Below are 26,331 nucleotides of genomic sequence, written 5' to 3'. Positions count from 1 at the left end.
ACCTGTAGCCCTCTTTAGTCTCTGTGGGTACTTGCACACACACGGTATATGATTCACATAGGTACACACACATACACATCATTAAAAATAAATCATTAAAAAATTCTTGCCAGGCCGTGGTGGCGCACACCCTTTAATCCCAGCACTTGGGAGGCAGAGGCAGGTGGATCTCTGTGAGTTAGAGGCCAGCCTGGGCTACAGAGTGAGTTCCAATAAAGGCGCAAAGCTGCACGGAGAAACCCTGTCTCGGAAAAAAAAAAAAAAAAAAAAATCTTTCACTTGCTAAATGGGAGGGGTCTACCCAGTATTATCCTAAATCTTACACAGACCTCACCAAAGAGTCTCGTGGCCATGCTGTTTGTTTGATCTTTGTCCAGAGGCTGTTTGTTACTTGAGACTCTATTGCCAGCTGGAAACTGTCCCTCGATAGTCTACCCCCCAAACTGAGCAGACCTTTCATGTTGGTGCTGGCTGTCTCACTGGACTTTATTATATGTAACTAAAGAGGTTAATGAATCATCGGTTTCTATGTTCTGCTTGGAACCTCTCTAGTCATGTTTATGTGTTCATGGTTACACTATCAGTCACGTCCACACAGACAACAGTGTTGCTCAGCTTCCCATAGCTCACTAACCCAGTTGTCTTCTCATCCTGTCTTTGTAATCACCTGTTCTTCATCCCCTCATCACTCTGAACCCAATGTCAATACTATGTTTTAAAGTTATATATGGCTTAAATTACCTCCAGGTATATTGGGTTTTGTTAATTCTGAATAACAAGCCACCTTAAAAAGAAAAAAAAAAAAAGCCAGAGGTTCGAAACAATAGCAATAGATTGTCCTGATTCACGTGATCAGCTGGGTGACCTGGGCAGTTGTCTTTCTCTGTGTGTGGCTGGCTGGAGCTCTCCTTTCCCTGCAATTTAAGTGCCACCTTTGCTATAAGTCAAGTGCCCATATACACATGGCTCAGTTTCTGGGCTTCTATTGTTTTGACTCTTCTTAGGTCAAAATCTCACGTGCTTAGCAGATCCTGACACACGAACTGTTGGCAGTTGAGTCCTGATGCTTGCTTCTCTTCCAAGTTGTCTTTTGCTCTTCTGTACACATTTTCTAATTGTTCAACAGTTTTTGGATTTTGATTGAGATTCTCACTGAGTAATAGAGTAATTTGGGAGAGCCGACATCTATAAGATCCTTGTTCTTATTTATATCTCTTAACATTTCTCTTGATATAGTTTTTAGTGGCCCCACATTGGGTGCCAGATATAACACGAATCTTAAAAGGTCTTATTAATAAAAAACCCAGAGCCAGATATTGGGGTAAAAGCTGAAAGATCAGAGAAGCAGAACAGCCAGTCACTAGTTCTTACCTCTATGAAATCCTCTGCTGAAAGAGAGCAAGCTCCTCTCTCCACTCCGCCTTATTACTTCCTCTCTCCGCCTAGCTCTATCACTTCCTGTCTGTCTGTACAGACCTCCAGACCTCTATGTTTAACTAGTGGCTAGCTCCTCCTTCTGATTTTCAGGCAAGCTTTATTTGTTAGAGCACAAATATAATATCACCACAGACATCTATAAGGTACTTGTTCTTATTTATATATCTTAATATTTCTCTTGATATAATTTTTAGTATTCTATGTGGAATGCTCTTCATATTTTAATTGGATTTTAAATGTTATTTATAAACAATACATTGTTGCTTAAAAAAAAATGTCTGTGAGGGGCTGGAGAGATGGCTTAGTGGCTAAGTGCCTGCTTCTCTGCAGGACCCTGGTTCAGTTCCCAGCACCCACATGGCAGCTCACAACTGTCTGTAACTCCAGCTCTAGGGGATGTAGTACCCTCACACAGACATATATGCAGGCAAAACATCAATGCACATAAAATAAAGATAAATCATTAAAAACTTTTAAATATTTGTGAGCATATGGAAATAAAATGGATTTTGCCTGTTGACCTTGTAAGAAGCAGCCTTTAAACCTGTCAAGTTATCTGTTGATTCTTTAGTATATATGTCAAAAATGACAATTTCATTTCTTTCCTTAACATTATTACACATTTTTTTTTCTGTTAGTGGTTTATCACACTTCAAAGAGTACTCAGAACAATGTCAAATAAAGATGCTAATTGTAATCAGAGGAAAAAGTTACTTCACTGTTTAGTTCAGTGTTTGACATACATTTCTTAAATGCACTCTTGTTTGGATTAGGAAATATCCCTACTGCTGCTTTACTAAGGTTTGTGTGAGTGTCATGAATAAGTTCCAGAAGCTTATAAAATACACTTTTTGTGAAATTACTATATAACTTTTCCTCTTTGTTTAGTTTATGATGATAAGTATATTGATTTACGATGTCAAATTTGGCATATTGGAGTCCATGTCATAGTGTAGCGTATCTGACATTATGTCACATTTACATTTTAAGAAGAAATCTGGAGCTGGGGATGTAGCTCAGCCTGTAGAATCTGTGTCTGGCATGCCAATTGGTGTCTGGCACCAACTCTGAACTCAGCCCTTAGCGCCACATACAGCCCAGGTAGTAGCATAGCCATGTAATCTCAACACTGAGGCACTTCGGGTGGCCGGCGGGAGGATCAAAAGTTCAAAGGTCATCCTCAGCTAAAGCATGTTAGAAGCCAGCCTATGATATAGAACCCTGAGAAGTGGAGGAGGAGAAGAAGAAACAATGTAATTTGTTGGTTTGGGGTGATTTCTACATCTCTGTTTATGGCAGTAAACCTTCAGTATTCCTTCCGTGTGGAAGTTGTTGTGGGAACTTGGTATCAAAGTTTTATTTTGGAATCGTCACCCTTTTCTCTCTTCTCTGAAAGATCTCCTGTAAATTTAGTGTGACTTATTCCTTAGATCTTCAGCTGATGCAGAAATGAGTTCTAAGAACGAGATGCCGCGATCACATCCATGTAGTCCATGTTGTGCGTCCTCAACAGGCTCACAGCACGAAGTTATTGGGGACCGAAAGATGGAAATCCATCTTCCATATTATGCTACTGGGAGGAAAGTAAAATGGTAGTCAGAAGATGTTTAATATGCCGGAGGTGGTGGCGCATGCCTTTAATCCCAGCTCTCGGGAGGCAGAGCTAGGAGGATCTCTGTGAGCTTGAGGCCAGCCTGGTCTACAAAGCGAAATCCAGGACAGGCACCAAAACTACACAGAGAAAGCCTGTCTTGAAAAAAAAACAAAAACAAAAACAAGACGTTTACTATACAGAGTGCGCTTGTATTTTATACAAAGGGGTGGAAACTGAATGTTACTTTGTTACTTCAGTAAATTCGTTACTACTGACTGCCATGATGGCACTTGAGTTTTCGGCTCATTTTCCTGTTTCCGCTTTTCAAATAAATGTTGGAGTGCGGGGGTCACTGATGTGGGCACCACACCTGGCTTTTTACTTTGGTTCAGGGCCTGGAACCCAGGTCATTGGGCTTGTGCCAAAAGCCCTTTCGCCCAAGGTCCTCTCCTTGACCCTGTACCTGGATTCTTAACCCTTAGAAATCTCGAGATTTAAAAAAAAAATGTCTGATGTTTTAAACTATTAAAATTTGGAGTACTTGGTAATGTAGCAATAGATAACAAATACTTACCTACGGCACTTCCGAAAACCCGTTTTAGCTCTCTACTTTCCCAGCAAAAGTAAAAACTCTTGTTTAGATTCAGACCTGGATACAAGTATAAAAATACAAAATAAATGTAACACTTGGGAGTTCGTGGGTACTTGGTGGATATTTTCATGGTTTACTATGCATATATCTATATGCATAGTAAATACACTCCTGAATTGTAATTCTATGTATGGTTCACCTGTATATTAATGGATATAGTAATTCTTTAATTCCTATAGGAAAAAACAATTATTATTTGTGGTTGTTTCTAAGCATTCTTAACCATACATCTGTTAAATTGAACCTATAGTTCCTAGAAGTGGAAGAAAATAATTTGCTGAGATGTCACTAAGGAATTTTCCCCAGGAAAGTCTGGAAGTGGAGAGCTTCCGCACGAGGTTCAGTGCCTGGACTCCCCTTTACCAACCAGTCCTTAAACAGACAGGTGAGTTCCATGCTCTGTAGTAGAAATGAGTTCAATTGGTAAAGTCAGTTTTACTGGGTATGTCGAGTCTTACATTGTCATGTTTTTAAAGGAAAAAAAGTTTAATTTTGGGGCCCTTTTTTAAAATTTTTTTAAATAAAAACCTGGCTATGTCTCAAAGTGAGAGTCTTCTCACCCACGACTCTGTTACCTAGGGGAGGCACCACATCTGCCCCCTGCTCTCACTCTGCACCTCCAGGACATTCATGAGCTTCTGGGGATGGGGGAGGGAAGTAAGGAAAGGCTTTGGAGAGTTGGCAAGGACACTTTCACTTATGTTTCTGTGTCTTTAATCTACTCTTCCATCGTGTGGCCCACTGCATGATTCCATGTAGCCCGAGAGAGCGCCTGTTCTTTTGAAAAATAATTCAAGAAGAATTCTTTGAACAACAGACCAATCTCGCCAGGTTTTCATGGAGACAGAGCTCATGTAGGTTCAGCTGCTTCCATAGATGGAGGAGAGGTAGGTAGAGCTGGGGATAAAGCCTGATCTACAATAAGGACAATGAATTTGTACATGCCTTTGTGTAAGCAACGCCGGCTGAAACCCGGCTTTCAGAGATGTTGGTTCATGCTGTGTGTCCTCACTGGAGACTCAGCTAACAATGGCATTGTGCGATAATAACTAATTTTTAGTTGCAATGGTCATTATAAAGCTCCAAAGGTAGGAGTCAAGAGCACCACACCAAACCTCTATTGAATGGTCCTGCTTCCACAATTCAGTGAGTAGGGCCTGTAGATAGGATGAGAATGTCTGCATTCTCACCCTGAGCCACACTAAGGCCAGGTAAATCCGGGAGCAGTGACTCATCTTTGCCCTTTGTTCTCCAGGAGGGCTCTTCCAGGCCCCTCTGTAATTAGACACCCCCTGGTTTTTCCCACTGGCCCACACCAACAAGCCCTGGCTTGCCTGGATGGGCTGGATTAAAAACACTTTAAGCCCAGAAGAGAGACCCTACAGCCTATGTGAAAGTACTTGTAAACTGCCATGAATGATGTAAATATTAGCTACGAGGTTATTAGCCCACCGACTGCTTAGCAACTGAGAACTAATGGAAGTGGACAGTGAAATCTCCTTCTCCCTCTCTTCTAGCTCTTTCAAGAAAGAGTTACTCTCATAACTCACTGGTTTGGCCTCTGGACCAACAAGCAACGGCGGGAATTCTTAATTCACAATTCTTTCACAATGTTCTAAATCACAACTAAGGTAAAAATAGTATAATGATGTAATTATTGGTTCTTAAGGAAACCAAAATATGGTAACATGTTAATATAACCCTTAAGGAGTTTTTCTCTATAAAAAAAAATGAGGCAATTGTTATTTTACAGTTTATGAACAGATTCTTCTAATGCCTGCTTCCTCCTTGAGACTGAAACAGAGCCCTGGAGGCTTAACACCTTCATACTATTGGGAGGTTGTTTCATTTTTGCAAACATTTGTCAATGGCTTGGTCTGTTCTCCTGGTCTATTAAATTCTTCTTGGAGCTATCAGATAGATAATATATGCCAGATGGATATTGGGAACATAGGCAGACATTTCATAAATGATTATTAAATGGGCAAAAATGTAAGAAGGGACAATATTAGTGGCCTTCAGGGTCATGGGCATGATACACAGCACAGCAGGTGTTGATTGTTAATGGAGTCCTGTTCTTATTCCTTCCTTCCTCTTGGCATAGACAGTGTGACATTTGTTAGTTGAAATCACCCAGCTAGAAAGACTAATGTTCCGATCAGGAATTAGTATTCTAGAGATCATTAGTGTTCTCTCTCTCTCTCTCTCTCTCTCTCTCTCTCTCTCTCTCTCTCTCTCTTTTAGTTTTTCGAGACAGGGTTTCTCTGTGTAGTTTTGCGCCTTTCCTGGAACTCACTCTGTAGCCCAGGCTGGCCTTGAACTCACAGAGATCCACCTGCCTCTGCCTCAACCAGTGGTTTTTTAAATAGCCAGCTAAATGTTAGAAATGGACTCTTGTGCCAGGTGGTGGTGGCGCATGCCTTTAATCCCAGCACTTGGGAGGCAGAGCCAGGTGGATCTCTGTGAGTTTGAGGCCAGCCTGGGCTACAGAGTGAGTTCCAGGAAAGGCACAAAGCTACATAGAGAAAGCCTGTCTCGAAAAACCAAAAAAAGAAAAGTATGGCTAACTACTATATTCTAGAAAGCTCCTCAGTATGCCTGGACCTGCCTGAAGAACCTAGCTGGGCCAGTGGCAGGTTCTGCAAAGATGATTTTGCAGGATTCATCTCTAAAGAGGTGACCTTGAGTCCATCTGGGATAGCTGCTGGTAACTTCGGCCAACGGTCATAATTGAATGGCATTTCTGAGATGTTGTCCCTTGTCCATGGAGTGAAACTCTTTACCCTGTGGACAGAGAACTGGAACTCTGTCGAGCATGCAGAGGAGACTCTAGGAAGTGGCGTATTTCCAACTGTTTGCTTAGTGAAACTCTGGGTATGCATAGGTTGGTGTTCGTTGCTTTCACTTTGAGCTCAAGGAGAGGTTAACCTTCAATTTCTTACACAACTATCAAAAATGTTCAAGAGGTGGGGGCAGTCAAACGGGCTTGAACTTCAAAACGGCCTTCTACCCTTCCTTCAGGCTCTCCCTACATTGAGATCAGTGGGTCTATTTTTCCCCTCTTCTCCACTGGCCTCTCACTCCTGCATCTCTGGGCAAAGAGTAAATTGTTCAGAGGCTTCCCGGTGGGGTTCACTGGAAGGACACAGCTCCCTGGCTGTGTTGAATGTATTGCAAAGACTCTTTTATTTAAATAGTATTTATTTACGTGTGTGTGTGTGTGTGTGTGTGTGTGTGTGTGTGTGTGTGTGTGTGTAGGGAACAAGTGTCAGAGGAAGCCTAAAGAGGATGAAAGATCCTTTGGAGGTGAGTTATGGGCATTTGTAAGCTGCTGTGTAACATGGGTACTGGGGACTGAACTCAAGTCTTCTGGGAAGAGCTGTATGTGCTCTTAACACTGAGTTATCTCCCCAGCCCTAGGAGAGGGCTCTCCCGTCAGTGTCTGAAGGTCAGGAAGGCATTTTTCAATATCGTCATTTTACCCTACCTTGCAGCTTTCCAGAAAAAGTAACAGACCAAACCTCCTGTCCCTCCCCCCTTTGTACAGTGCCTTCTAGTCTCCGGGACCATAAAGCAAGCAATTTCTGTTGTAACCACTGGAGGTCATCAGAGATCTTGTGGTGTAGTTGAGGCTTCTTAACACAGGCATTTGATCCCTGGACATTGCACCCTTTGCTACCTGAATTCTTCTCTCTGTGGGATAAACATGTGCGACCAACCTGTTCTGGAGACTTTCTCTGCTTCGTTTGATGGCAGCTGTGTTCCCACGGAGGGAGCAACGAGTGAGTCATAGTTCATGCAGCTGTTAACGTGCGCTCTGGGCTGCTGATTTCACAGGAAGTTGTGTGTGACTTTCTGCTTTCTAGATTTGACCTTCCGAGGTCATCTTTAACTTGTAGGGATGGTTTTGTTATTGAACATAATCTGTCTAGTCACACTCTGCCCCGCCTCGGGCTTCCATACTTGGGTGACTTAACCTACCCATTACTGTTTTCCAAAGGTTCACTGTAGGTTGCTGGTCTAATTCAATTAGAGCTGTGTTCCATTTTAGTTAGATCTAGAAGCCCAACTCATTTTGAACAAGTTAATGCAATCGGCTTCCCTTAAAACATCTTCATCGAGATAAAATTTGTATACAATAGCATTTGGCGACTAAAGGACACAAGTGAATAGCTTTAGAACATTCACAAAATTGTGTGGTCATCATACAATCTAAGTTTAACACATTACCCTCCATCCTTCCCAGAGCACCCTCCCAGTCCATAACAGTCACTTTCCATCTCCTGTCCTTTCAAATGTGTCAAAACACAAGTCTACTTCTTGTCTCTCTAAATTTACCTCCCTGGATTCCTTATATAAACAGAGCCAAGTAATACGTGCCCTTTTTTTTTTTTTTTTGGTGACTTCTTTCATGTATTAAAATGTCACACTTTATAGCACATTTAGCACTTTTCTTCTTGTCAAACAATATTCCATTGTGTGGACATGTCATATTTTAGCCTGTCATCAGTCGATAGGCATTTGATTTGTTTCTCCTTGGGCTACTGAAGATGATGCTCCTGTGAACATCTGTATCCAAATTTTCTAAAGGAACGCTTTTTAAAATTTATTTATTGGTTTTTTTGAGACTGGGTTTCTCTGTGTAGGCCTGGCTGTCCTGGAACTCTCTCTGTAGACCAGGCTGGCCTTGAACTCACAGAGCTCCGCCTGCCTCTGCCTCCCGAGTGCTGGGATGAAAGGCAGGTGCCGGCACCACCTGGCTAAAGGGGGACTTTTATTTTCCTCCTTTTGTTTGTTTTTCTTTACAGTTCAGTTTTAGACCAATGTCTGGTTTCTGTGCATTCATCAGAATCATTTATTTAGTGCATGTGGAGTGGGGTGGTCATGACCATGCTATGGTGTGAGCGTGGAGGTTGGACGACTTGTGGGAGCTGGTCTCTTACTCTGCTGTGTGGGGCCCAATGACTGAACTCAGGCAGTCAGGTTGGACAGCAAGTGCCTGCCTTTACTTGTGGCCGTTTCTCTGGCCCTTTTCTCTCTCTTAAGCAAACGTATAAGAGGGCTTAGTAGTGGAGTGCTTGCCTAGGATGTGCAAGGGCAGGTTTGGGGTGGGGGGGGCGCACGAGGGGAGCTGTGAAGTATATGTTTAGGAGTGAAATGAATGGTCCTAACAGTAACAGTACCATCAAAGCTTACTTCTTCAGTGTTTCTTTGGAATCCTCCTTATTCCTGTAGTCTCTCTTCCGTGACTGTAAACTTAATAAATAAGAGAAACATACATCACTTGAATGCTTGAACTCTTGTGTAAACTTCTGTATTTATAGAGCAGTACCTTTCTCATGACAGAGGCCATTGTTGGTTGTCTGATTATCTATTTTTTTTTTTTTTGGTTTTTTCGAGACAGGGTTTCTCTGTGTAGCTTTGCGCCTTTCCTGGAACTCACTTGGTAGTCCAGGCTGGCCTCGAACTCACAGAGATCCGCCTGGCTCTGCCTCCCGAGTGCTGGGATTAAAGGCGTGCGCCACCACCGCCCGGCCTGATTATCTATTTTTTAAAAATCTTTTTCAGACAATATATTCTGATCACCATTTCCCCCTCTTCCGACTCCTCCCAGAAATTCCCACCTCCTCACGCCTCTTCTACTCCCTTGCTTTCCCTCGAGGCCATAGTTCCACATGTTTATTTTGTTTTTTTCCAAATACGTTTTAATTCAGATAGCCACATTTATACACATGGTATTTCAATATCGGCAGGAATATGTTATCACAAGTTTCTTTGAAACATTATTCCTAACCTCTGTGAGATATATTTAAACATCTAAGACAATATTCCACACTGTTAACTTTTAGGATAATCTTAAGTGGAATTGTATGATAACTAAGCTATTTTTCACTAATGTAGCTTCTCCTCTTAACTAAAGAGTCCCCTCCCCTGGGAGTGTTTGTTTCTCTCCGTCAGGCATTTCCCCCAGGACATAACACTCCCATGTCAGCAGGCCTCGTGGTTCCCACCGGTGTCCACTTGACTCAGCCGACTTCTGAAAGCAACCGGGCTGTTTGTATCTGTCACACTTGGATAAGCCTCTGAGGCCTGAGAATCGCTCTCCTCGCTGCACTGGTGGGACCGGTTTTAAATTGCCTCTACCGGGCTGCCAGCATCGCCTTCTTACAAAGGCCTTTCATTCCAGAACCGGAGAAGTTTAAACTTGTAGCCTTCCTGGGTGGGTGGGGCAACATTCATGCAACTGCATTTTCAAGAGGTGGGGGAGGGGGGGAACGAACAGAAGAAAGAAGGAAGGTCATGAGCAACAGCAGAGAGATCAACTCAAGAGAGTTCAGCTCTGGCCATTTGTCTCCGCCAGAGTAGAATGGACATGGGGTGGGCAGGAAAACCTATGCATTCCTGTATGCTTAAGAAAGAACACAGTGCCCACTCCAGTACACTCATCCACTCTTCCCACAAGGCCCCTTGGAGGGGTCAGGCGAGGGAAGTCTCACTTGTGTGTGGTCTGAAGAGAAAACTGGGTGTGCAGTTTTTCAGAGACATCGTACTTCCATCTGAACCTAGAGCCCAGCACAACTGTGCCACACTCTGTGTTCAGAAACTCATTCTAAAGGAGAGTCTCTCCGTGTGGCGGTGGGGAAGCTGTTAAGGAAAAAGTACCAGCCAGTGGTGGTCTAGCCGTGAAGCAGGAGGAAACAGGCTTTTTAGGGTAGCGGGATCACTGCTGTGAGATTTGCCGCCAGAGAAGGATGCAGCTTGATCTGAAACACAGCGTGGGCAAAGTGAAACTCCTAGCCAAGGGGCAGAGTGGAGTGGATGGAAAATCACCATGAGGAAACTCGGGGGTGAGGGGATTCTGTCTAAACCAACCTAGCAAGCCTCTGCTGGAGACAGGCCAGGGGATCAGACGTCCTCTGCGGGGCGGTGAGGGATCGGGAACCTGATCATGTTTCTAGAGTGATCAGGTATCAAGGGGTTGGGCTTTGTGCTGAGTCCACTTGGCAACGTTCTTTGCAAAGACTAGATTTGACAAAGGAGCTCAGCTGGGACCAAGGAGGAGGAGGCGGCTCAGGAGCCTGAGAGGACGGGAAAGTTTGGGCAGAAAGGAGCAGGCAGTGCCCAGAGGCAAGCTGCACCTGTACTTCAAACTGTTGTATCTGGACACCAGAGAGTCTGCACGTTTGGGCCATCTTGTCTCTTTCTTCCCCTAAGGCCCACATTCTGAGCATTCTCCAACTTTCTACACAGTTCAGTTTGTTTGAGGCGGTGAAACAAAATATTGGCATTCATTATTGGGATGTTTTGTAGGGATTGATGAAGCTCATAAAGAAAACAGTTAAGTTATTTTTATTTTATTTTATGTGTTTGGGTGTTTTTACATACCTATATGTGTGTGCACCACGGGTGTGTAGTGCCTTCAGAGGCCAGAAGAGGGTGTTGAATCTCCTGGGACTGGAGTTACAGACAGTTGTGAGCCACCATGTCGGTGCTGGGAATGGAACCCATTCCTTTGGAAAAGCAGCCAGAGCTCTTAACCACTGAGCCATCTCTCCAGTCCCCTCCCCAACGAAAATGCTTAAGTGTAAAAGGAAAGGAGAAACCAACCCCCCAAAGCTATCGTGTTGGGGGAGGGGAGGAGGAACGGTGGACACGTTAAGCAAGTCCCTGCACTTAGGTTCTCAGATCTCTGTTCTCTGTCATGTTTAAAGTCCCCCTGTATCACATAGACCCACCACAGGGGATGTGATCACATACGGTACCTCGTTTGTCTAAACGACTGTATCCTAAGAACTAGCCCCAGTAGTAGCTCCAGTATGGGGGAGGGGGGCGTAGGGTTGAGATGCCTAAGGGCAGGAACATTCTTTGTCTCTCCTCAGTTCCTGCCCAGGGTTTACACACTTCATCACTTGCACACCCAAGCCATCCCATGTCTCTCTTTTCCCTGTTGCCCTCCCCTCAGGAATGAGATGCCTGAGGATTAGCTGATTACCCCACACTCAAGGACCCGAGGGTCCAGGGCACCTGGGGATTGGACTGAATTCATCATGGGATTTATATCCGTGTGAGCGTGTTTGGTTGAGGAGAGGCCCTGTAGAGAGTAATTCCGCCCAAGAGATGCTAGCAATGTCTGCCGAGAGCTCCTCCAGGTGTTTGCTTCAACCTTGAACTTCAGCTCGGACTTCAGGACAGGTGTGTGCCCTCTCCCACCCTGTGGTCTCGTTGTGTCAGGATTAATGCTCAGAGTAGTTAGTCCTTGGGGAAAACATCTCATTGGCCCAGACTGAGGACCAGAGTGTGAGGATGGCAAAACCAAACTGGAGACACCCTGGCCCTGTGATGACATCAGAGGGTCCTTGAATTTGCAGCTGCCCTGATTAGGAGGTCTAAAACAGACTTTCTATTTGGTAGTCACTTCTCTGGTCATCTCAACTCTCCAGAATGTGGTTGAGGGAAAAAGCACTTAGCAATCACACAGATAGAAAGCCCATCAGCCCCACACTCAGCGTCTCCGTAGTTAATAAGAGCTCTCCTAAAACTGCATGAATACTCTGCACGTCTCCTTGACTTGAGCAGTAAGTAGTCTGCCTGGCTTCAGCTCCCATACCAGTGGGAAGTCAAGTTCACCAACACTGAACGAGTGCGTCCCATCAGACGGGTCTGGAGTTTGTAAAACATAGATCATGGACCTTGATAGAGACTTTGGCTCAAGCAGCCTGGAATGGGATTGAGGAAACTGTGGTCACCAAGTTCCCCAGGTGATCTGGTGCAGGGCCAAGGACAACACACGGAGGGTAGGCTCTCTAGGCTCCAAGGCTCCTCCTGCCTCTTCGTCTCCTTCCTTCCCGGGGGGGGGGGGGGGGGGGGGGGGGGGGGGGGGGGGAGGAACACTGGTTACACCAGCTGCCCTGGCTTTGGAAGTGTGTTTTGCCTCCTACACTGGCGAGGCTACTTAGTGGTTGTAGAATATGCTTCATTATGTAGTTGGCCCTAAACTTGATGGGAATAATTAAGGAGATTTTATTCCTATGTAACTGGAAATTCCAGGGATAGATCTGGTTGCAGCTGAAGTTAAGTTTCAGGAATAAAGCCAATGCCTTCTTTCTCTCCATCCCTGCTCTGCTTTCTGTCTTCAGCAATCTTGACTTCTTATGCATCCTCAATGTGTCTACAAGGGATAAAAGTACATTGTTCAGGGTTTCATTTTAATGGGACTAGTTTATAGGTTCAGGGCAGCATCCTCCCATACAGCTCCCTGTCCCCCTCTGAAGGCTATATACCTCAGGCTAGTACCCGGATGACTTGAATTCCTGATTCTCTTGCCTCCACCTCCTGAGTGCTGAGGCTAAAGGCACGTAACACAATGCCCGTGTATGTGGTGCTGGGGATGAAACCAGGGCTTTGTGCATGCTAGACAAGCATTCTACCAACTGAACCGTATCTGAGTGACTGCTGTGACCAAGAGACTGAGCCACATGAAGTAACTTAGCCTTGATCCTGTGCTTCTTAGATCTAGAAATGGAGTCAGCTTCTATGGATACCCAAGGATCACAAAATAGAAACTCAAGTCATTATCACCTGTTACTCCAGCTCCAAAGGACTCTCTCTATGCCTCTCACATACTCAGGCACCATACTCACATGTACAGACACACACACACACACACACACACACACACACACACACACACACACACACAGATACACATACAAATATGTGATTAAAAATTAAAATAAATCTTAAACAACAAATTGAGGTCATTTTGCCTAAAGAAGGGTAAGTGATAGGTAGCAAAAGTCAAGTGTCGGGGGTTGGGGATTTAGCTCAGCGCTTGCCTAGCAAGCACAAGGCCCTGGGTTCGGTCCTCAGCTCCGGAAAAAAAGAAAAAAAAAAGTCAAATGTCTTTATGTAGCACTCAGCAGACACTGGCTGGGCGCCCACTGTGGGCCAAACACATTTCTGGTTGTGTTAGGGTTCAACAGTGAACAAAGCCTGGGAATTTCTGTTGTTTATATTCTAGCTCCTTGTTCAGTTCCCCCAGCCTGGCTGTTTTTTGTCTCGCTGGTTCTCTTAGCCAATTGGTTCTGCTGTTTGCAACCATGGGCTGGAAGGTCCAGCTGGGCTCCAGGGATAGAGCTGACTGGCGCAATGAAGGAAGGATGAAAAGACACACAGACACAGACACACAGAAATGCTGGGATCTGGTGGACTGGGTTCTCTGATGGAGAAACCGGAAGCCCCCCAGTGTGTTTATTACATATAGCTGAACAGAGCAGCAGGGTTATTGCATACAGCTAAACAGAAGGCAGGGGTGTTATGTACAGCTGAACAAGCAGGTGGTTTAGCTGATCTCAGTAGTAGCAGTCTCCGTGGGCCACAAACACAGGAGCGCATGTGGAACTTTAGCTGAAAGTTTTCCTGGTCCCACCCAGCTTCCCCCTCACCCCCCCACTCAGCCCTGCAGCCGCTCAGACCCACATGAACACACAGAGGCATATTTTAATTACAAACTGTATGGTCTACTAGTGCAGGCTTCTCACTAGCAAGCTCTTACACCTTAAATTCACCCATTTCTATAAATCCATACTTTGCCACGTGGCTCGTGGCTTACCGGTATCTTTACATCTTGCTTCTCATGGCGGTGGCTGGCAGTGTCTCCTCTGCTCTGTCTTTCTCCTTCCTCCTCTCTAGTTAGAATGTCCCGCCTAACCCCGTTCTGCCTCACCATTGGCCAAGCAGCTTTATTTATCAACCAATCAGAGCAACATATTTTCACAGCATACAAAAAGACATACCCCCATCAGGGAACTATGGTGGAGATTTCCTGCACACACTGTCCACATCTGCACACAGACCAGAGGAAGGCTTTGCCATCTCTCTGAGCCTCACTCCAGGTCGGGGTGTGGGTGGCTTTGCCATCTTGCCATGAGCCTGAGGCACTGGGTTCCTTAACATGGCTGTGTCCATGTCAACAACACACATTCAGAGCTTCGCTCACTCCAGGCTTCCTCCACTCCCAGCTTCCTTCCTGTTCGTCTCCCCTTTCCTGGATACTCTCTCACTCCCACATGTTCAGAGCATGCTCCCACTTCAGTAATTCATATTCCAGTTCTTCTAAGCCTCCCCAGCCCCTGCGGCTTCAGCTTTTCGGCCCCTATGCCCAGTCCCTATCACTCCCTCCCCCTCCGGTGACATTGTTCATAAAGAATTACTGGACAATGCCGTCGGCAGAGTCGGTTTTTATTATACATTTTTTTTTTTTTTGAACCAGTGTTGCTCTATACCCTCGCTGGCTCAGTGTTGTGGTCTAGGTGCGTGCTACAGTGTCTGAGTGGACATTTTCTTTAACTAAAGGAAATTTACAAGCTTTTTCAAGACTACACAAACAAAATGTTATGAACTCCCATATAACAACATTTTTTTTACAGTGATAAACTCTAGGTCCATATTCTTTCATCAGTTTCCTCAACATTCATACCATGGATTATTTTAAACCAATCATTTCATACATTAATATCCCAATGTGTATCTTTAAAAAAAACCTTAAAATTTTAATCACAAAACTATTATTAACCTAACACAATGAATAATTCACTAGTCATTACAGCTCTAGTCATAGCTCAAATTCCCTTAACAGTTTTGTAAATTCTTACCTCAAAAATAATTCGTTGGGATGAACACAATGTCCCAGTGGGGATAGCCATTGAGTGACAAGCCTAAACTGATCTCAGTTTCCAGGACCCACAGGATGGGACAACAGAGCTGACCCCTACAGTTGTCCTCAGACCTTCACATACAGGCCATGGCACATATATATCTCCCAACCACCACTCCCCCACCCCCAGCAAACACACACAAATAAAATATTTTCAAAAAGTAATTTGTTGGGCTGGGCATGGTGATGCACACTTAAAGACTCAACACTCAGAAGACTGAGGCAGTCGGATGCTCATGTATTGAGGGCTAGCCTGGGCAACATAGCAAATAACAGGGTAGCCAGGGCTACGGAGTGGGCCACCATCCTAAAAACATTAAAAAAAAAATAGCCGGGTGGTGGTGGTGCATCCCTTTAATCCCAGCACTCGGGAGGCAGAGGCAGGCGGATCTCTGTGAGTTTGAGGCCGGCCTGGGCTACAGAGTGAGTTCCAGGAAAGGCGCAAAGCTACACAGAGAAACCCTGTCATGAAACAAACAAAAAACCAAAACAAAACAAAACAAAAATCCTTTTTTTTTTTTAAATAGTTTTTGTTTTGTTTTGATTTAGTATTTTTTTGGTCAAGGCCTCACTATATATTTGTTCTGATATGGATTATAATAAATCTGGTATCTTGGGGTGGATTTAAATAAGACTCCTGAGGCTGGAGAAAGGGCCCAGTGGTTAAGATCACTGACTGCTTTTCCAGGGGACTCAAGCTGGAATCCCAGCACCCACACAGTAGCTCACAATTCTGTGTAACTCCAGTGCCAGGGGATTTGATAGCCTCTTCTGGTGTCTGCAGGCACTGAGGGTTCATGGTGCCTTGTATAACATTAAAAGGACCAGCCTTAATATTATACTTCTCGGGGACTCAAAAAACTACAAACGGCAAGAATTATTTCGGGAAATCAATCTAAGTACACCAAGCTCTTTGTCCATCTACTTTATTCCTCTGGGATAAAATCCTATCTACACAGCTACAGTTCTGTTCTCACGCCTAGCTCCTTTCTTGCCTGATTTCTCTCTATACTTATCTACTGTTCCCTCTAAGTTCTATCTTAATTCTCTCGTCTTAATTCTGCCTCATCTAGGTCCTTCTCATCTTGTTCTTACCCAGCTAGTACTTCCCCATCTGGCTCTTCCTCATCTTCTATCTCATCCACATGTTCTCTCTGGTCAAAATCCTCCTTATCTCTCTCAGTTCTCCGTCCTCAAGTTCTCCACTCCTCTCTTCTTCTCTTCCTCTCTGTCTCCTTATACCTCTAAATCCTCTCAAGTCTCTGAGGTGGTCAGTTATAAACCCAAGCCATAGCAATCCTCCCCTCCAGCCAGGTCACCAGGCTTGAATTCCTACAGGGTCATAAAGGCAGGCTTTCTTTTACAACCCAAAATGGGAGTGGTAAAAGAGGAGGTCAACTGAGTGCTAATGACCGGTTAGTATATCAAGAAGGGATCTATGTGCTCCATCTACATTCCTAGAAGTGGTTAGGTAAGAAGTTAGGGGTCTGTTAGTAAGGTTGTATAAGAAAGGAGGGTCTCACCCTAAATTGCACAAGAAATAAATCTATCCGCCTGACCTAGGAGACAGGTGTTTCGTTTGGCCTTGGATGCATGATAGGTATTTTAGATAAATACACTGTTAGGAGTTCTTGGAAACACGCATAGCATTACAAGGAAATCACTGTAGGAACCAGCTAATATACTTACAAAAGCTAAAATATCACCAAGACTTCTTAAGCCATGGCTTGGCCTTTGGAGAAGTCCTTGACTTTTCCAAGTAGTAGCTTCTGTGATAGTAGCTGGATTCCATTACGTTTTCCTGCGGCCTGCAGCAATGGTGAACGAGCATCCATGCGGGCAACACACCCATCCACATACAAATAAAGGAAAGGAATCAAAAATGAATTAAGTAGGATTCCTAAGTTTCTCTAAATATATCGGTGCCCTTGCCTTGATGTCCCCCTTCTTTTTTTTTTTTTAAAGATTTATTTATTTATTATATATGTATGCCTGCAGGCCAGAAAAGGGCACCAGATCTCATTACAGATGGTTGTGAGCCACCATGTGGTTGCTGGAAATTGAACTCAGGACCTCTGGAAGAGCAGCCAGTGCTCTTAACCTCTGAGCCATCTCTCCAGCCCCCTGATGTCCCCTTTCGACTTGAAGAGTTTCCCACAGTTTGCCTCGTGCTGATTGTACCCTCCTGTCTCCTGTAGTTTCTGAAAATTAGTAGTTGGGGCCTACTTAATTGGATTCAGGCTTGATTTTTTTGATAAGAATATCTGATAAGTGTTCTTAAGGTTCCCCTTCAGGAGGGCGGGGATCAGATGTCTCTCTGGCTGTCGCTGCCTTCCTTCGCTTAGGTCCACTATGTTAGGAAATGTTGACTTGTTAAGTAAGGTTCAGTCCTTTCAGCTTACTAATTGAAATTCTTCAAAAGAGAGAGAGGCCTCTCGTCTTTGCCGAGTCCCCTTCTCTTGAAGCGCTGTTTGTCCTGAAAAACCAAACAACAATAATCTGGTTTTCTAGCTTCTTTCAGACCGGAGAATTGAGTTCTTTGGAGCATTATGAACTCAAGTATTTTTATTATGAATTTAAATATTTTGATAGGACTCAATTTCAGATTGTTTTGTTTGGTTGGTTGGTTTGTTCTGAGATGAGGTCTCAGTATGTAGCCCTGGCTAGCCTGGAACTTACTATGTAGATCGAGCTAGCCTGATCTCATGAGTGATCCTCCTGGTTCTTCTGACTCCTGCCTGGGATTACAGGCATGCACCACCATACCTGGCAATATTCATGATTTTTTCATAAGTAAAGTGTTCTGTTCTTGGCCCATGGAGCCTCTTCAAGAGGCTCTATGCCCAGCCTGTTTTCTTCTCTCAAATGGGAAATTTGGTTCCCTGTGACATCAATATAACTACTTCTCTTTCTTTGTTCCATAATAAAATAATGTATGCATAACACTCCCAGAATAAACCAAGCCACTGCTACCACACATTATATAGTTACTGAAATTTGCTAAACTTTTTTTGCAATTCTTTTTGTCCTTAAGACATATCACATTTAGTCACTTCTCTATTTAGAAATTTAAACTATTCTGATCTATAATTGTGAAAAATAGGCATTCTCCCCTAAATCAAAACCAGAAAACAAAAATATAAACAAACAAGCAACAATAAATAAAAAAGTTGAAATCCCTAAAGCCTGGACCATCCTTCCTAGGCTGTTCTTCTCCTCTCCATCAGGTACATCAGGTCGGAGATGCAGCTCACCACATCCTAAGCTGGTATGTATCCTTGCAAGTCCATATGCTGGGCCCAGAGGACGTATACCTCAAGTCTACTGCCCTTGATCTCTCTGCAGTATTCAGTAACATCAACTTCTTGCTCCCAGAGATGCTCTTGCCTGTGGATCCCGTGGAGTAACTCTCTTCTGGCTTACCTACTGCTGAATTCCCTCCCTGTGGTCTTTGCATAAAATGCTAAAGAATGTCAATAGTTCGCAAACACGGCGTTATTAAATGTGGGCATTCCTCCGGCTGTTTAGCCCTGCTTCTCCATTCACGTTTCATCTTCCCTAGGCCCTTAATGCACGCCTGTGGATTTCATTTAACATTTTTGTACCAGACAATTTTTATTTCTGGTCCAGACATCTCCTATGCTATCCTTTTTTTTTTTTTTTTTTTTGGTTTTTCGAGACAGGGTTTCTCTGTGTAGCTTTGCGCCTTTCCTGGAACTCACTTGGTAGCCCAGGCTGGCCTCAAACTCACAGAGATCCGCCTGTCTTTGCCTCCCAAGTGCTGGGATTAAAGGCATGTGCCACCGCCCGGCCTCCTGTGCTATCCTAACCTTTTACCTTTAACTATCCTAACCTTTAACTACTTACTTGATATTGATTTATATTTATTTATTTATTTATTTATTTTTGGTTTTTCAAGATGGGTTTTTCTGTATAGCCGTTGCTGTCCTGGAACTAGCTCTGTAGACCAGGCTGGCCTCGAACTCACAGAGATTGGCCTGGCTCTACCTCCCAAGTGCTGGGATTAGAGGTATGCACCACACCCGGCTCTGATATTTATTTTTAAGTATCTTAGCTATATCTCTCCCAAAACCAATCTGCTTAAAAATGTGACTTTTGTGAGCAAAATGTGCCCATTTTCTCTTTCTCTTTTAATAGTTGATACCATCAGCCATTCGGTCTCACCTGATCATCACTTGTCCACTTACCCTCAAGCTCTTTACAGCTTATTCAGCTTTCTCCATCTTCATCCCAAGCGTCCGTCCACCTCCAAGTTAGCAAGCTCTGCCTGGGTCACAGCCGCGGCCTCTGACTGAGCTTCTCCATCATCCTCAGCTCCTCCTTTCACAGGGAGTCAGTGTTACCCTGGGATGGTGGAATTTGCCCTTTTTACATGTTTGCCCCTCATCTGGTCCCCAAGACCGTGAAGGGGGGTATAGCGCTTGTCCACCCTTTGTTTTTCCTTCATTATTAGTGTGTGTGTGTGTGTGTGTGTGTGTGTGTGATATATGTGGTATGTGTGTGTAAGTGGTATACATGTGGGGTGTGTGTGTGTGGTATATATGTGGTGTGTGTGTGTGCGTGCGCTCACTGAGGCCGGAGGAGACTAGAGGAGCATTGTGCTCTAACATTCTCAACCATGTGACTTTGAGACAAAGTCACTTACTGAACCTGGAGCTGGCCCCCCGGAGGTCCCAGCGATCCTCCCATCTCTACCTCCAGTGGTGCTGGGGGAATAGGCACGCAAGTGTCCATGTCTAGCTTCTAGCAGGGATGCTGGGGTCCAAACTCAGGTCCTCGCGCTTGCAGAGCACTCTTACCCGGTTAGCCATGTCTCTAGCCTCCCAGCTCTCCTCCTCACCACATCTCCAAAGTTCCCTGTTTTCCAGCTCTTGGCAGTGACTTGCTGCTGTGACGTTGACCTTCCCCTCTGCTTAGAGGGGACATCCTCCCACCGCCCTCTTCTCTGAGCTGCTGACGCTCCACTCAGCTCCTTCAGGAAAGCCTCCCTGGATGTCTCAGGTCAGCCGATTCCATCAGTTCAACAACGGCACAGCAGTGTATACTTATTTGCTGTAATACTTGTTACATTCAAAATGTATTCATTTTCTGTCAGATTTTTTTATTTATCGATGCTTTTTTTCCCCGAACAGACTATAAGCTCCATAAATGCAGGAATTGTATCCTGTTATTTTTCTTCCTAATTTTGTTTTGCTTAAGAGTTACTTATTTTTATTTTGCATGTGTGAGTGTTTGTTACATGTAAGTATGTACACCATGGGCCTCCCCAGTGCCTGTGGAGTCCAGAAGAGAGCTTCAGATCCTCTGGAACTAGAGTTACAGATGGTTTAGGAGCCACTATATGGGTGCTGGGAACCAAACCCCAGTCCTCTGAAAAAGTAGCAAGTGCTTTTAATTGCTTAGCTGTCTCTCAACCCCTTGTTTTGCTTTTTGGGGTAGGGTCTCACTATGTAGCCCTCACTATTGTGAAACTCTGAATATAGACCAGGGTGGCCTTGAACTTGTTATCTGCACTGGGGTTATAGCTATGTACTACCACATCTGCCTGCTTTCTTTCTTTCTTTCTTTCTTTCTTTCTTTCTTTCTTTCTTTCTTTCTTTCTTTCTTTCTTTCTTTCTTCCTTCCTTCCTTCCTTCCTTCCTTCCTTCCTTCCTTTCTGTCTTCCCCCTTTTTCTTTCTTATCATTAAGACCTTAAAATATAATAAGAGATCCAATCAGTATTGGTTTAACCAATATATCAATGAACCAAACCACAACAAATATGCACAAAATAGCCCTTTGGTTCTGAAATAATTCTGAATCATATACTCTTTAGAGAAGGAGTATTTAAGATGTTCTAAAAATTTTGAATTTCCTTCCCAGAACAACACTCATGAGTATGTATCCAAAGTTGCTTGAGATTTTAGAAAGTCCTTGTGCTCTTTATGACTATATGGACAACAGTGTAAATAGAATAAATTCAGTTTTCTGCTACTGTAACAAATACCTAGGACAATCAGGTAAAAGGAGGAAAGGCTTATTTTGGCTTAGTTTCGGAGGTTTCCGTCTTTGGTTGGTTGGCTCATTGCTTGAGGCCTGTAGTACATGGTAGTTGGAGCACCCATGAAGGCAGCTGCTCTTCTCATCAAGTAGCCAGGGAACAAAGAGAGGAAGGAGCTGGATCCCTCCATGCCTTTTGAGGGCATGTCTCCAATGACTTAACTGCCTCCCATGAGGCTCCGCCCCTTAAGTTCCACTACCTCTCAACCAGAGCAAACTAGAGACAAAGCCTGTCTTATATATGGGCCTTTAAGGGACATTTGGAGCTAAACAATATCAGTACATAATACCAAGTTCTATAACTTCATGTCCGTCATTATTTTCCTTGACTCTGTGGTATCTCCACAGTTTGACTCTTGCCCAAGACTCTCTCATTTCCTCTTCATCTGTTTCGAGTCTATTCTTCCAGTGTATCCATTTAATTTATTCTTTGTTTCAAAAACTATACTCCTTTACTTTAAAATATATATTTCTCTTCCAAATGAACAGTTAAAACCATTCCTGGTAGCTGGGTGGTGGTGGTGAACACCTTTGTTTTTTTTGTTTTTTTGTTTTTTTCCGGGGCTGAGGACCGAACCCAGGGCCTTGCGCTTGCTAGGGAAGCACTCTACCACTGAGCCAAATCCCCAACCCCTTTAAGGTTTTTTTTTTTTTTTTGTTGGTGGCACACGTCTTTAATCCCAGCACCCAGGAGACAGAGGCAGGCAGATCTCTGTGAGTTTGAGACCAGCCTGGGCTACAGAGAGAGTTCCAGGACAGGCTTCCCTCCTACTTGCATGCGCGTTTGCGCACACGTGTTTGTTGTGTGTGTGTGTGTGTGTGTGTGTGTGTGTGTGTGTGTGTGTGTGTGTGTGTGTGTGCGCGCGCCTGCAGGTCTTGTGCAGGTACCCGGAACTGCTGTGTATTTGTTACCTCAGCCTCATCAAATCCAGAAGACAGCATTTCAAGATTTTGCGCTCCCACCCCACCCCATGTTCCAGCTCTTGGACTCTTATCTTTTCTAGAATCTTCCCTGGGCCTTTGAGAGCCTGATATCAATGTCTGCTTTAAGGCTTGAGCACTCAACAGTCCATGAATTGGACCTTATGCTAACATAAACTTCACGTCTGTTCTGATTCCCACCCTCCCCTAGACCTTTACTCTTGCATCCCATCTGACATCATGCCTCTGGCATCTTCCCCAGGGGATCAGAAGAGAGAGAAGTAAAGCTTAAGGACTCAACTCTCTTGAGAGCATCTGTGTGTCCGTTCCTCCCTGTCTAAACTTGAGTGCGCCATGCATGTGTGTGTGTGTGTGTCTGTCTGTATGTCTCTGTGTGTGTAAATTGCAGAAAATTGCAGATTTACTTTTCCATTACTTTTTTTTTGGAGGGGAAGAGATTATGCTTTAAAATGTTGTTGTTATATTCCCCAGTCCTCCTACACATTTGAAATTAGCACATGGGTTCCCCTTTTGGCTCAGAGTTTTGATTTCTAAGAAGCGTTATTAGGTTCTATAAATACACCATAACTTATCTCAGACATTTAGCTTGTTTCCCGGGCATTTGCTATAGAAACAACACACACAGGAATATCTTTTAGCTGAGTCCTTGGCCGCATCCTCAATCATTAAGGACAGACTCCTAGAGGATGAATTGTTGGACGCAAGGCACATTGGGATGGCTGTTGGTACCTCTCATCCTGCCAACACGTCTTCTTGGGCTATGCAGCTGGCTGAAACAAACTGCACAGTCGACCCTTACCTGGCCATAAGTATTTTCAAGCAGCTGCTAGACTGAGATGTGCTGCCTAGGCAACTGAAAAACAAAGAACTTAGCCAAATCCATTCGTCCTCCCCAGGCCGTCCTCCCCAGGCCACCACCCTCCCAGCCATTTTCATCGTAATTTTGGCAGCTTCTTTCTCCTTCTTATCAGAAATTTAGCCAACAATGAGATTGGAGTCCCCTAGAACTGGGCTGTGTTGTTTTTGAAAGTACGCACCGTACATTCAGTAATACACTGCAAAGCACTGCCATGAATTATGTAGATAAAACTATCCTTGTCACAAGAAAATGAGCAAAGCACATTGTGTTCATTTTCTCCTCCTTCTGTGTTGTTATTTCTCTTCGTTGATTTCTTCCTTGGCAACATTAAGTGCAAAGTGATGAGCCGGGTGTCATTACTGCAAAACCTCCCTTCTGTTGCTCAGGCATGGATTTTTTTTTTTTTTAAGCATAATTGGGCCATTTTCTGTTCTTCTTGCTTAAGATTCATTATTCTTCAATATGAGTCTGGTAGTAGAGCAGACCAGGCACAAACATAAAACATGGATAATTTAAGTGTAGTTTATAAGTAACTCACATTCTGTTTTTCTCTCTGGTCTCTCCGGGGTGTAACAGTACCTTCTACAACGTGGGATGGGGTTAGAAGCAAAAATTCCAAGATACCCAAAGACCCTTCTTTGAAAAGGTGCTGAGGCTGGGCCTGGCGGTGCATGCTTGTAATCCCAGCACTTGGGATTGAGGAAGGAGATGGTCAGTTTGAGGCCAGTCAGGCCCACCAAGTAAGTTCAAGGCCAGTGTGAGCTCCATGCAGAGAGACCCTGCCTCAAAGAACCAAGGGCTGGGATATAGTTCGTTGGTGGAGTACTTGTCTAGCATGTATGACACACTGGGATATGTGTGTTCCCAGCACCTCAAGGAAAAGTGGCTGAAAAAATTTCAGCTTTACATATTATTTTGCTAATTTTCTTAAAATTCCAAAATGAGAGTAAATTTTACCTCAAAGGGACTGGAGAGATGGCATAGAAGTTAAGCGTGCCTGCTGCTTTTCCAGAGGACCGGAGTTCCCAGCATCCACTTTTTCTGTAACTCCAGCTCCAGGGAACCTAACACCCTCTTCTGGTCTCCAAGGGTATCTGTGCATGTGTACACACACACACACACACACACACACACACACACACACACACACACACAAATATAAATAAAGTAAATCTTTAAAAAGAGGAAGATGAAGAGGAAGGAGGAGGAGGAAAAAAGAAAGAGAAGGAGGAGGAGGAGGAGGAGGAGGAGGAGGAGGAGGAGGAGGAGGAGGAGGAGGAGGAGAAAGAAGAATCAGCAGCCAGAAAACTGGTTCTAAATTCTACCAGACAATTTGTAGTTGTAGTTGGAACCGTAATCCTTCGGAGCTTAACTGTTCTCGGTGTGTCATGGTCTTGTTCAGTTTGAATGCCAATTTCAAAGGAAGTGACACAGTCATTACGTGTACTTTATCATGAACACTGAAAAGAGTCCCCAAATGACCCATTTGTGGGTATCGTATGGTGCCAGCCCTGCACATCTACACCCCTGTCCTCTCCCAGACTGTGCTGCCAACGAGTTCACTGTAAGGCACTCTCTCTGGATGTGACCAGGCTGTGTGGACACAGGTAACAAACAGCAGTAGCTTAAACAAGGCCAGGAAGTAGGTCCATGTAAAACATACCATGAAGTAAGTACTCACACTTGCTCGCTCTCATTTTGTTTGTTTTGGTTTGATTTCAAGACAGGGTTTCTCTGTGTAGCCCTGACTCTCCTGGAACTCCTTCTGTAGACCCGGCTGGCCTCAAAACTACAGATTCACCAACCTCTGCCTCCCTAGTGCTGGGTTAAAGGCACATGCCACCACTACCCATTGTGGTCTCTCTTTTAAAACAATTATTTTCCAATAATTTTTGGGCAAGAATAATATACTTTCTTTGCCCTTTCCATCTGGATTCCTCTACTTGATTAAAGTTTAATAGTGTATTGCTCAGGAGTAAATATCTGTATCAAGCTTGCCTTTTTATCCTTTATCACTTGAGAGTAAGTTGTAACTGTGATTCTCATAACCCTCAGCACGTCAATGTCGATTTTCCTTTTCTTTTATGTGTTCATGTGTGATGAGGTGCATACGTGTCTGTGGGTGCAGGTGCACAAGGGAGCACATACACGTGCAGCCCAGAAAACAATTTTGAGTTTTGTTCCTTAGCCACTGTTTTTGGAGACCGGGTTTTTCCTTGTTCTGGGCTTGCCCAGTGTGCTATGCTGGCTCTCCTCAGCCTCAGCTCTGGGATGACAAGTGGACACCAGTGCACATGGCTCGGGTTCTGGGGATGGAATTTGGCTCCCAGTTTTTCTATCTCTAGATCCAGCCTCCCTGTGGAACAGTTGCCCAGGGTGTCCTTGTCTTTCATTTCTTGACAGTTTGGCAGGGGGCAGGCTAGTTATTTTGCCACCTCACTTTTAACTCAGCCCACACCGGGCTGAGTGAACCTATCACAACTCTTTCCCATCAGTCTCTCCAATGCCGGCTTGTTATCCAATTAGGAGAAATGACTGACAGTTTGGAACAGGCTGGCCTAGATATTAAAAGTAGGAATAAATGAAACACATTTTGCAATGTAGCAACAGCTCTAGACAGGAAGGAAATTTTATCTTGTGTAGAAGTTATCAACTAAAAGGGAAAAGAAGTCTATTTCTTTTAGGAGCACAGACCTAAAGAATAAGTCATGTGGTGATATATTGTGTACCCTAATAAACTTGCCTGGGGATTGGAGGACAGAGCCAGCCACTAGATTAGACATAGAGGCCAGACAGTGGTGGCACACACCTTTAATCCCAGTACTGGGAAGCACACATGCCTTTAATCCCAGGAAGTGACGACAGGGTGGAGAAAGGTGTATAAGGCGTGAGGAAACAGGAACTAAAGCAGTTCAGCTGAGACCCTTTCGGGTGCAGACTCAGAGGATTTCAGTCAGAGGATTCATGGAAACAGGATCAGCTGAGGAGTTGGCAAGGTAAGGATGGCTGTGGCTTGCTTCTCTGATCTTTCGGCTTTCACCCCAATATCTGGCTCCGGGTTTATTAAAAG

General features: G+C 44.2%; 1 protein-coding gene across 1 annotated transcript in view; it reads left to right on the top strand.

The window, feature by feature from the left end:
* Positions 1-26,331, top strand: part of Ect2l (epithelial cell transforming 2 like) — an 85,215-nt gene that overhangs the window by 10,174 nt on the left and 48,710 nt on the right. Inside the window, 4 exon segments of the mRNA XM_052751111.1 lie at positions 3,934-4,037; positions 4,039-4,068; positions 5,201-5,275; positions 5,277-5,314. Of these exon segments, the coding sequence (XP_052607071.1) occupies positions 3,966-4,037; positions 4,039-4,068; positions 5,201-5,275; positions 5,277-5,314 (215 nt within the window). The 5' untranslated portion in view covers positions 3,934-3,965.

The sequence above is a fragment of the Peromyscus californicus genome, unplaced genomic scaffold (genome assembly GCF_007827085.1).
Source record: "Peromyscus californicus insignis strain IS unplaced genomic scaffold, ASM782708v3 Scaffold_22__1_contigs__length_63687245, whole genome shotgun sequence".
Taxonomy (NCBI): domain Eukaryota; kingdom Metazoa; phylum Chordata; class Mammalia; order Rodentia; family Cricetidae; genus Peromyscus; species Peromyscus californicus.
The sequence above is the reverse complement of the archived record's forward strand: the minus strand, read 5'-3'. Positions and strand labels throughout refer to the sequence as shown.